This window comes from Lactuca virosa, chromosome 5, assembly GCF_052849685.1.
Source record: "Lactuca virosa cultivar CGN04683 chromosome 5, Lactuca_virosa_CGN04683_v6, whole genome shotgun sequence".
Lineage (NCBI taxonomy): Eukaryota > Viridiplantae > Streptophyta > Magnoliopsida > Asterales > Asteraceae > Lactuca > Lactuca virosa.
In genome coordinates this window covers 322,270,506-322,282,686 of record NC_136430.1, presented here as the reverse complement: position 1 = coordinate 322,282,686, position 12,181 = coordinate 322,270,506, and the positions used below count along the sequence as shown (strand labels likewise).

The 12,181-nt window shown below is 34.9% G+C and overlaps 1 protein-coding gene across 1 annotated transcript; it reads right to left on the bottom strand.

Annotated features, from left to right (window-relative positions):
• Positions 1 to 5,629: 5,629 nt before the first annotated feature.
• Positions 5,630 to 8,247, bottom strand: LOC145115339 (magnesium transporter MRS2-3-like). Its single transcript, XM_079051615.1, has 6 exons — positions 7,675 to 8,247; positions 6,987 to 7,220; positions 6,774 to 6,902; positions 6,539 to 6,699; positions 6,249 to 6,444; positions 5,630 to 6,163 (listed from the first exon to the last, which is right to left on the bottom strand). Exons 1-6 carry the CDS (start codon positions 8,104 to 8,106, stop codon positions 5,861 to 5,863), a joined length of 1,455 nt encoding a protein of 484 aa, XP_078907741.1. The 5' UTR covers positions 8,107 to 8,247; the 3' UTR covers positions 5,630 to 5,860.
• Positions 8,248 to 12,181: the final 3,934 nt, after the last annotated feature.

Below are 12,181 nucleotides of genomic sequence, written 5' to 3'. Positions count from 1 at the left end.
TACCCAATAGGATCCAGCAAACATTTTTTTGAATATGATTTCCGTGTGAGTTTCATTTGAATTCTAAGTCACTTCATATATTTCTTCCAAAGCTTACTTGTCACTGACTACACTGGTCATACAAGTAACTTCTGTTACAATTACTCACATTTATGTTAAGTGCTGATATGTAACGAAATCACAAACCACCCAAGAAGCTTGTTAAAAAGAGGCCCTTCGATACTTCTCTACAAGTATTCGATTGTAATTCACGGGAAAACACACAAGCTGCTAGTCATCTCTCTTGATGAATAGCGAAGCAATCTTTGCCCGGAATTTCTCTGCCTTTATATCGAAATAAATTTTTTTTCGACATCACATATCCAAAATTTTATTTTCTTGATTCTTATCTTTTTCTTTGACACACTGCACTCACGAAATCCTTGAGGTTCTGAGTATTACCAACTCAGGCTGATGATTTTGACAGTCTGGTACATGACTTCGTTTTCAAACCCTAAAACGAAAGAGCCCAACCTCTATTCCGAAGGTTTTGTCCTTATCCACACGTACTCACGAAGAGACTTTTGATGTGACGGTTGGTTACTGTGCTTATTTCTCGGAGATCGTGTCCTATACTTTTTCTGACATGGAGTATATGATGGTTACTGGCGCAACTTTCAAGGGCCACGTGTCAAGATCATTAATGATAATCGTTTGAAATTCAAAAGGGGATACATATATAAAGGGCAATTGGATCATCATTCCACGTTTACGCGTACTACAAAATCTCCAAACGATATGTGCTCTATTTCTCTCTTGATTCTTCATCATTCTCAAAGCAAACCCTAATCATGGCCGCTCTTCAATCAAACACAACTGACGATGCATCTTCTCAACAACCCATCATGAAGATCCAAAGTAACAATTATCAAGTGGATGGTGATGTTACTGTGTACCCTGAAGAACTCAAGATGCTAATTGTGGCTTTAAAACATTCTGTTTTATCGACTGCAATGTTCAGTGCATTTGCAGTACCTATGTCCTGGTTATCAATGGCGGGTTCTACTGCATCCTACAGCAAGACGATGGATACTGTGACTTTCAATTTAATCAATGAGCAGAAGTTTCGTCTTACCAAGAAGTTATTTGTCAAAATTATTCAAATCCCTAATTCTCCACCTTTCTACCAAGTAACTAATGAACAGGTGTTACACATGTTCAATGAGATGGGTTATCAACCTACTCTCTTAAAGATCAGTGAATTCAAGAAGTCTTGTCTTCCAAGTTTGTGGAATTTTCTTTTTGGGATTTACCTTCGATGTCTTACAGGTCGTAATGTTGGTTTAGATAAAGAGTGTATGGAGGTGTATGCTATGGTCGCAGGTATTTATTATGATATACCTGTTGACTATGCAACTCAGATGTGGAAAGAATTCTTGAAGAGCATTGACAATACGAATGTGGTTGATGGGATTTCATGTGCAAGGTTTTGGAGTCTAATTCTCCAATTTACCTATGAAAAGGAAAGTATTTTGGTACCTGCTGATGAACCTAAAGTTGAATTCTTGAAGTATCATTATCCCAAGACGATTGAAGATGATATGAATATTTTTCCAACAATTGCTAGGATTCCTGATGGGATGCTCAAGAAGGTTGACCCTTCGAATCCTGTGTTGGAGGCTTATTTACTTACAATCAACACAAATGATGGAATTGGTATTTTGTTGCCAAAACATGATGAAGGCTCTTCGAAGAAATATCAGAAGTCAAAGACTGTTGATGTCTCAACTCCTGAGAAAAATGATAAAGAAACAACTGTTTCTAAGTCACCAAAGAAACAGCCTGTAGAGGTAGTGAAAGTTTCGAAGAAATCTGTAAAATCTCAGGAGACTACACAACCTGATTCTACCAAGCAGCTTATTCCCACAAAATCTGGTGTGTTAAAGCGACTCAAAAAGATGTCTCATAGATCCATAAAATCTCCTGAGAGGTCATCTAGTTTCTCACCATCAATGGTTCGTAAGCCCCATGTCACTCGGAAAGATGTTGTTCTTCGTGAAGTTCCTATGCCAGTGTCACCATCATCGAAGAAGCGCAGGGCTGAGGATGTTGCAAAGCATATTTCCAACAAGACTAAGAAGCCAAATAAGCGAAAGTTGATCCTTCAGGAAGATGAAGAAGAAGAAGAAATTGTTCCTGATTCTCCAATAGGTAATATTTCACCTCAACAGAAATCACCTGCCAAGTCAACTTTCGAAATGACAGGAATTTTAAGTAGCTCTGTGGAAACTTCGATAGTGGACACATCTAGTATTTTTGGTGAATCAACACAAGTATCGACTCATATGCAGACTTCGGTCATACCACCCGAGGTTTCGTTAACTGAATCATTTTATGAGGAGGTTCGAACCTCAAGCATTTCCACACACGTATCTGATATGGATGTGAATGTCAACATGGGTGAAGGAGTTTCGAACAATGAACATCCAGTTGCTACTCAAGGTATTCTTGAACATTCCACTACTCAAACCAATACTTCGTTACCACTAATTATCACCACTATTTCCACAACCACTCATTCTCCTACTTTTGATATGGTCATCAATCATCCCATTACTTCTCTTTTTTCATCCCAATCTACTGACCCACCTAAACCTCTTAATGATGATGATACTGATGATGGAGGGTTTGGAGGATCATTTGTTGATTTGGAATTTGATCCAGAAGAAGAAGATATCCCAGATCATATGCTGATGTCCGGGAAGCAGTTCAAGATTCTAAACAAAAAGCTCAATTCAATACTTTAATCCCAAGCAGATGCAGGGGGTCAAAATTTCGTTTCAAGTATTGAAGTTGATGTGATGCTTAAAGCTCAGGAGGTTCGGTTATTCAAGAAAGTGGATAAGTTGATGAATGCTTTTGAATCTCATCTTTTCGAAAAGCTTGATTCCATGGATCAAAATACCGAATTACGAGTCAAATCTGCATCTCCGACTTTTAATGATGCGCTCAAGGACTTGCAACGTGTTGCCAAGGAACGTCATGTTCATTTTGTGCAAGATGTAAAAATTGTTCGTGAAAATGTGAATCAAAAGCTTAAAGAAATGAAAGAGAGTGTGTCTTCAGAGCTTCGTGAGTTGGATAACAAATATTCTTTTCTTCTTGAAAAAGTTGATATTATAGCGGATGGTGTTACTACGTTTGTTAAAACCCATCAATCTTTTGATCATAAGTTTGATGAGAAAGCAACTGCTGCTGTTACAAGTTTTGGACAACTAACTACTCTGCTTGAAGAATTGAAGGGAATTGTTTCGAATTCTGGCTCATCCTCAATCTTTACTCCTGAGTTTGTTGATCAGAAGTTTCATTACTTCGAGGCTGCAATTCAAAAGATGTTGGCTCCATTGTCTCAGTTTGTCACTATCTTACCAGCGAATGCCCCACCTGTTATCACAGGGGTGCAAGGGGGAGAAAAGGAAGGTGTTGGTAAAGGAGCAAATGTTTCTGAGAAAACGAATGAAGAAACAAAGGTTGTGGGTAAAGTTTTCAAGACTCAAATTCCTACAACAAAACCTATATTTTCGAAGGTTGAACCAGTAATGGCAACTACAGTTACTACAAGGCCAATCACAAAAGGCATTGTAATTGGGTCAACTGGTGAAGGGGGAAGTAGTTCAAACCCTAAGGAAACTACAACAACTTCAGACAAAGGGAAAACAATTCTTGTTGAAAAGACGAAAGAAGAAAGAAAGGCGGAAATTGAAGCAGAGATGGAGAAGCAGCGTCATATTCAGAGTATTTTGATGCTTCGTGCAAATGATCCACCTACAATGAACAAAGGTGATCCAACGAGATTGCACAGTTATGAAAATATTGAAGCCAGAGTTGCATACAACGAAATGTATGAATTCGAGAAAAAGCCAAGGAAGAGTTATGCAATTGAGAACTCTGATATGAATCAGCTTGATTTTCCCACCAATGAGATGATGTTTCTCATTGCTCAATATAAGGTTGTGAATAGATTCAAGAACAAGGATGATTTTTCTCACATGAAGCTGAGGTTCCATGCAGTGTTGGGGAAGGAACAAGAAGAGGTTTGGCCATTGGTGAAAATTGTTCAAGTGCTCAGTATAACGAAAGGTGAACTTTTCAAAAATATGCTGCAGAATTTTCGATATCACGTTGTGAGGGCAAATAAAGTACCTTTCGATTTTCCATTGCTGATTTCCCTTTGATGAACTTGAATGATTTGATTCAAGTTGCATATATACTCAAGGATTTGGATGCTTCTAAACTCCAAAACACAAGCAAGGATGTGTTACATTTGGGTATGGGTCATATAAAGCTTTTCATAGACAATTACTATGATTGTCTAGCTATGACAGACGTTGAGTTGGCTGCAACAATGGAAAAAGAAGTTACTGTTCCTCAAACCAAGACAATGAGTGAAGCTCAGTTGAAGAAGTATGTGGATGGTGAAATATGTTTGAAGCCATTTGGTATAGTTTTTGCTGGGAAGAGTAAGAAGGGAAAATCATCGAAGTTCTTTTTCCAAATAAGCGAAATTGAAAGATATACAACTGCTCATTATACAAACTTAATTGTGCATATGAATAGTTGTAAGAAGAATAACGATGGAGATAAGGCTGAACTAAAGAAGGTGATGAATTGGTATGTTGAAATTCAAAGAACATTACACATGGCTGGTCAAGTTTTGATCAACTGATTCCGACACTGCTTACAAAGGGGGAGATTGTAAGAGTCGAAGTAGTGTTGTAAGGTGTCGAAATGTAATGTTATTTTGCAAAGGCATATTATGTCGAAACTATGAAGTTTAGTCCTTTGTAATTTTTTGTATGCTTTACTGTTTTCCTATATATAGGGAATGTTACTTAGAGTTAGATAAGAGTTTTGGAGATTATGTTGTCTATTTTCTCTCTGTAACCGTGAAGCATAATACGAGCTGAAACTAGATCTTATTTACATTCTGTGTTCTCATTTCTCGATACTCTGATTTTGATTTCATTACTTGATTCAATACTTCATCAACCTTAATCTTACAAAAATATTTAAGATGAAGACATTTAATCTGAAGTTCCACGTAGCATGTATTAGGTTAATCCAAGGACCATTATAAACATTCCCAAACGAGTTTTGCTTAATGTGACTGTCACTCCCGTGTAGCGCTTTTATCATATGCTCCACAACGCGTCACAATGTTTAAAGAACCGTCACCTCTTTCTTTTTTACTAGCCATGACTTTCTTCCAACAGACCCAAGAGAGTTTTCGCTCACCAAAATTAGCCCCAAAAGAAACAAACTCGAAGGGACTCCAATAACTCCAATATACTCTTAAGTTATCCAAAACTACCTTTAAAATAATAAATCCACCATATAAAGTTCACTTTTCAAAATGAAAGTCTAGACAAAAACTAGTCAATAATATCCCCCAAGGGTCAATAACTCAATACGATTCATATTCAAGGTAAATAAAAGGTAACCAGATCGTCGAACATTCAACAAGAATTATCAGTATCAGCAACGCCCACTTGTGTTTTTGTGACCTGGCGCCGGAAAACCCCATGTTATGTTTAACTAAACATACGACTTTTAACTAAACCTAAAATACTAGCATCCCGCTGAAACTCCATTCAAAAAAAGAAAAAAACAGTCCTTCCATGGTTAAGAAAAAACCGAACATCATTCCAATATAGAGACTTCGACTATATACAACCATCAATACTCCTAAATACATAATCGGCATTATTACTAAGAAATAATAATAATAATAATAATAATAATAATAATAATAATAATAATAATAATAATAAGAGGTAACTGATTTATTATTATTGGGAGACACAAACACAGACACGTGTGATCACTCTAGAAGCCTTTTGCTCTTGCACCAAGCAATGGCGACAACATATAAGAAGATACTGCCAGTTGTCCCACCACCAACTGTCCATAAAAATTTACGCATTCCAACTTCCTTTTCTGCGCCAGTGTCAGCGTTGAAAAGCTCAATATGAATATTCATTCCAAAAACTCCCGCCACCACCACAAATGTACCCACCACCAGCGTTGCTGTCGTCAACATCACACCCATTTGGAGAAGATGATTCTGTTTGTCATCCAGCATTATGTTGATATAGTCTTCCGTGTCATCCACATACTCCCTCAACTGTAATAATCCATAATTTAATATAACACCACTTACACCTGTTCTATACTTATTACTTAACAACAAAGAAAACCAAGTCACATACTGTGGATAGTTTATTGAGTGTGCCATCAATCTGAACAAAGTAAGCCTCCAAAAGCATTTCAAGTTCTTCAACATCAAGATGTTTGCTATGACCACTTCGTGTTGTACTGGTGCGGGTCCCACGGCTTTCTCTCCCAAGTGTATTGGCTCGATAAAGTTGTTCAGGCTGCTGATCGATTGATTCCTCACCAGGAACTCTGATATATTATTAACATATAACAATAGTTTTTAACAACATCAACCAAAATATATTTAAAAAAAAAAAAAAAAAAAAAAAGGAGACTCAAAAACCTGTCATCAATTTCTGTTTGAAGAATCTCTTCATCCACATCTTCATCGTTAACGAAAGTGGAAGAAGAAGCATCATCAAGCTGTTGCTCTAGCTTTTCGGTTAGATACATTTCAGCCATGTCTTCATCATCATCTAGTAAATGCTCTAATTCATCCCTGACCTAAATCAGTCGAATATTATCAAGTGATGCCATGTTGAGTTGAATTATGAAGTATGAAATATGAATCCAAAAACCTTTTGAACACGTCCTGTAATAGCAACCAATCGGCTTTTGATTTGGCGGACACGTTCCAGATTCAGAGTACTAATCTTTCCAGTCAACTTATCCAGTGCTGGATGTGCTTCTTGCTCCAATGTTCTTGCCTAGTTTAAGATATGAAAATGATTCAGAGTGAAGAAGAAGAAGAAGAAGAAGAGGAAGAAGAAAGGAGTCCTAAAACCTCTCACCTCATTATCCAAGGAACTGCAAGCTGCCTCCAGACATGCCTCAAGTGCAATGAACTCAAATGGAAGAAGCTTTGGTCCATCTCTCTTGTCAAAAGAATGTTTTCCATCGGGTTTAACCTCATGGCCTCTTTCTGGGATGCTTGATGATACTCTTGGTGGGCTAACTTCTCTTGAACGTGGTTCTCCCAGATCATACAAATGTCTCCACTCAGTATCACCGTCTACCAATCCCTCCTAAACAGAGTTCCAGGAACATTAAAATTAGGTAAACTACAAATTGTAATACATAGATGAACACCTTGATGGAGGTGCAGATATAGAGATACTGACTGCAATTACATTGATACAGCCTATATCAGGAGTAAGCAAATGCTTTTTTCCGGTTAAATTTCCAGATCAAATCGACTAGTGTTCGTATTGACAATCAATTTGGTTTCACGTAGTTATATAGAACAACAGTAGAAGAACAATTTTAGTGATTGCAATTGAATTAGGGCATTATTCAGCCAATAGATTATTCGACACTCCATAAACATAACGCAATCACAGTTTTGATTCGGATAAGTTGAACTCAAACAACACTAAACGGAACTAAAGGGAGTTCAATTATTTAGAGATATCGATAAATTCAAACACGGGCAAATAATCTCTAAACGATGCTAGAGAAGAATTAAGAAAAATAGAGAACCTGAGAAGTAGCCTGATGATGACGCAAGATACGGCGTTGAAGTTCGTCAACGAAGGGAGTAACAGAAGGATCTTTAGAATTAAGCAACAGCACCTCCTGTGCCGTAATTATGGCCTTGATATGCTCCAGATTGATGACGATGGCTCGTTCTCTGCCAAGAACAGTAGAGGGATATGATAGGATCGGGTCTAGGATGCGGAGATCGCGCGCAGGTAGCCCCGTGCGGCGCATGATAGCATGCTTGCCGGCTTCGATAATTTGAGCCTGACCGGTTGAATCGAGGAGTAGCCATGGCCTGACTCCTGTTGCCTTTTTGCGGAGACCTGGTCCACCAACATTCAGCTGTGCGGCGGCAGTTCGTACGGAGTCGAAGACGTCTTCTTCCGGTGTGGCGGCGAATGCGACGGCTACCGGAGGATGAGCTATCCTCATGATGACACACTGATTTCAATAGACCCACTCAACTCACCCACTGCTGTTCCTCAATTTTAAGTTTTAACTAGGGTATGAAGTAGGAACTCGGATCCCCACTGCACTAGGAAACGATTTCCCCGAACAAAAAGTTCGAACTACCTTTTTGTGATAACCTTTTAGTTTTTAGAAGGTAAATTGATTTTGTAAACTTTTATTTTAAGATTATTATTATTTTTTTCATTTAACGATAATCGATTGGTGACCTGGAAATAAAAAAACAAAACAAAATAGAAATTCAAATCACACTAGTTTTATTTATATATTTTTAAGATAAAATGCTGAAAAACATAATTATTTATCTATCAATAATTAAAGGCAAAATTTCGTATATGCCCTTGCTAAACAACTAAATATCATATTTACCCAGCCTAAATTCTAAATATCGTATTTGCCCTTCTTAATGTTTTATAATATCATATATACCCAAATATATTTTTTTGTTAATTTTTATTGATTTATAATCCTTTTTTACCATTTTAAAATCACTAAAACTAAAAACAACAATCAAATGGACAATATTGCCCTTCCTTTACAAATCACACGTTTAATTCATTGGCTTTCAAATTCAAACAAATTTAATTCATGTAATTCCTCACGATCGCAGTTCTAAATTGCAATACAATAATCAAACTCCAATGCAACCTGCCACATACCAAATATAGGACAAATAAGAAAGCATGATCATGTAATCCTTTTGAATAATAAACACTCACCTGAAGTGTGAATAAAAATATAATCCTTTTGAAAAATGTTCACCTTCTTTGTCCATTTCCGAACTCGTTCAAAAGATTCCTTAGCCTCAAACATTTGTAGTTGATTTTCATCAAAATCTGCCAGCTTTCTAAAGAAAAAGCTATTGAAGAAATGGATACTTTCATCAGCAGGTTTGATCTTCTTCAGGTAAAAAAAACTAAAACAATAAAACTCAACTTGATGTTAAAGTCAACAATGGTATCAGTGGTAAACTTCTTTAGATGCAACAGCTGAAAGTCTCTTTTAGATATAGAAATAGAATCATAAAACTCTCTAGTCAGAACTCCATTTAAAATTAAGCTTTTCACTAACTTTTGGAGGAAAATCATATGTCGAACAGTATGAGTCGGATACCATGGAAAATGGTCGGAATTGGAATCCAATTCCACCCTAAAACCCATGGAGTTCAATTCACATATCATATATTCTAATTTAGTCCACTTGCAGCTCGTTGAGAAATTTTTTGAAGGCCTGGTTCTTTCGATTTCAAGCATGTATATCTTTGAACAAAATCATAATGAAATAAACTAGTGATTAAATTTAGGGATAGTATACGCCAGAGAGACATGAAAGAAGTTGAACAATTGAATCTATATTCATGTTAATTCATCTTGATCGCAACTATAACAGAATTTGAAAATTTGAAACTAGGAACCCTAAAAACGGAATTCGCATTCTAGATGATTGAATATTCTGCCTTCTGATGAATACCTGAATCTCGGATATAATATGCGGCTTCGAATAAAAACTGGTAATCGATCGATGTAGCATACGACGTTGATCGGCGTTGAACATAGGCGAATAAGTATATGCAATCGGAAGGAAGAAAAAGATGCAAAAAACGTGTTGTATTGGAATTTAGACTAAGGGCATTATTGTCAATTTACAATGTTTTTCTTAATTATGGTGATTTTAGATTATGAAAAACAATTATAAATCAATAAAATTTAACAAAAAAATAGATTTGGGTATATATGATATTAAAATACATTAAGAAGGACAAATACGATATTTAGAGTTTAGGCTGGGTAAATATGATATTTAGTTGTTTAGCAAGGGCATATACGAAATTCTGCCATAATTATAAAAAATCCTTATATTTGTTTATATACAGAAAAATCCTTACATTTCAGTTACGTTTCAGATTTACTCAAATATCCATTTTTATTAAAAGTTATTGGTTTTGTAACATGACGTTTATCTACTTCGTTTTTAGATTGATATTGAAAAAAAATAAACAATGTAACTTATTTTTGCTTGAGTAAATGGTCGTTCACTAAATGAGAAATATATCATTTACATTAATAAATAGGCAACATCACTTATTTTTGATTCCATATTAACCAAAAATATAAAAAATTAATTATAAATGTCATGCCATAAACAACTTGTAATTTTTTTAAAAATAGATATTTATGTTAATGTGAAAGATAATTGAAATGTAAGAGTTTTCTGCATATAAGTAAAATATAAGGGTTTTATGAATGTTGGTTGATAAGTGGTTGTTATTTTCTACATTTTGTCTTATTTTTTTAAGATTAAATAAAAAAAATTAAGCAATTTATTAAAATAGCTACTAGTTTTATATCGCAAAATAGTTTTGTCATCTGCAAAATGGTGATGTTATTGGGCAAAAATATGTTGTCTATTTAAAAGGGTGAAAACGAAGGTGTTTCAATTGTAGTTGAAGATTTCAAATATGACATTTGCAAAATACTCTAATTACATCTGCAAAATTGTACGGAAATATAAGAAATCTTTTTTCCATACGGCATCTTTGTGAAATTGCAGGTTTTCTGACAACAATTTGTATTTTTCTATCATCTGTATTGTGAATTTTGATATTTGAATCGGGAAATCTAACATTCGTACAACAAATTTGAGAAAAAATAATAATGGTTTTTTATATGTTTGTTATTTGAAACGTTAAAAAATCAACAAAAATTATGGAAACATATATGACTTCAAATTCGATCGAGTATTTTGTTGAGTAAATGGTGTACTCAATGCGTCAGGCCTTTTGTTAAGAACTATACTTTAAAATCTTTGTCATACATACATTTTCATGAATTATTAAATATGATCACATTAAAGACATGTTGGGAAGACATACATAATATTAGTTTTCTTTCCAACATCTTACATTGAAGTATGTTATAGAGATAGTCGATGAGAGTGACGTAAAACACTTGAAAAACGGTTATTCATAAAGTCTCAACTATTATACATTTATATCTAATAGAAAGTGTTCTAGTAGAAGAGGCTCCAATTGTTCAATACAATATAGTGAATCGATCAATTGATACTAAGAAGTGATACAACAGAAAATGCTCTAGTAAAATTAACGGAATAGGAAAAAGGCTTCAATGAGACCCGATCTATAGGAAGAGATAGCAATAATCAAACATGTATTTTATCTCTCAAAATGTTTCTGAATATCATCATAGATATGGTGCGTATTAAACACCAGTATAACCAAAAAATCCTAGAAAAGTAGTATATGAAATACTAGTAAACAAAAAAAAAAATCATTATGTCGATCCAAAAGCTTATAAGTATGTTGGTGATGATAATTTTGTTAGTTGTGGCAGTGTTCTTCCTACACAGGACAATGACATTGGAAAAGATGATTATATATATATATATATATATATATATATATATATATATATATATATATATATATATATGTGTGTGTGTGTGTGTGTGTGTGTGTTGGCAAAGATGATAGATATAAATGTTGGTAAGTAGGATGATATAGATTACCAAGACATATTTCTGTTGGTGGAAAATATTAGTAGACTTCTTAATAGGGAGCCAATAGAATTTTATATAGATATATGAACTTTGAAAAAAAAGTGATACTAAAATTCAATGGTCGGATGATGAATATGTTGGATTAGGTGTCTAAGTCCATAACTATTTTGGTATGTACTTGACCCGATTATGAGCATGATCCTTTTGGGTTGCCTTCACCATAGCAACTGATAGGATGAATTAAGGAGAAAGATGATTAATTATGATTTATTAATATATTATAAGAATGATATATTAAAAGAGAAATCATATTGTTTAATTAATATTAGTCAAGAATTAATTTTGTGGCTAAAAGAGATTAATTAAATAAAGGGGACTGATATTGTAATTATAAGATAGTTACAAAGTTGGGCTTAGGATCCATAAAGGAAGCATGGACGAATTCTATATGGGGATCCATATAGAAATCGTCCAAGGGCCTTCTGGAAGGGTCTTGGCTGCTTAAGGACTAAGCAACTGGATT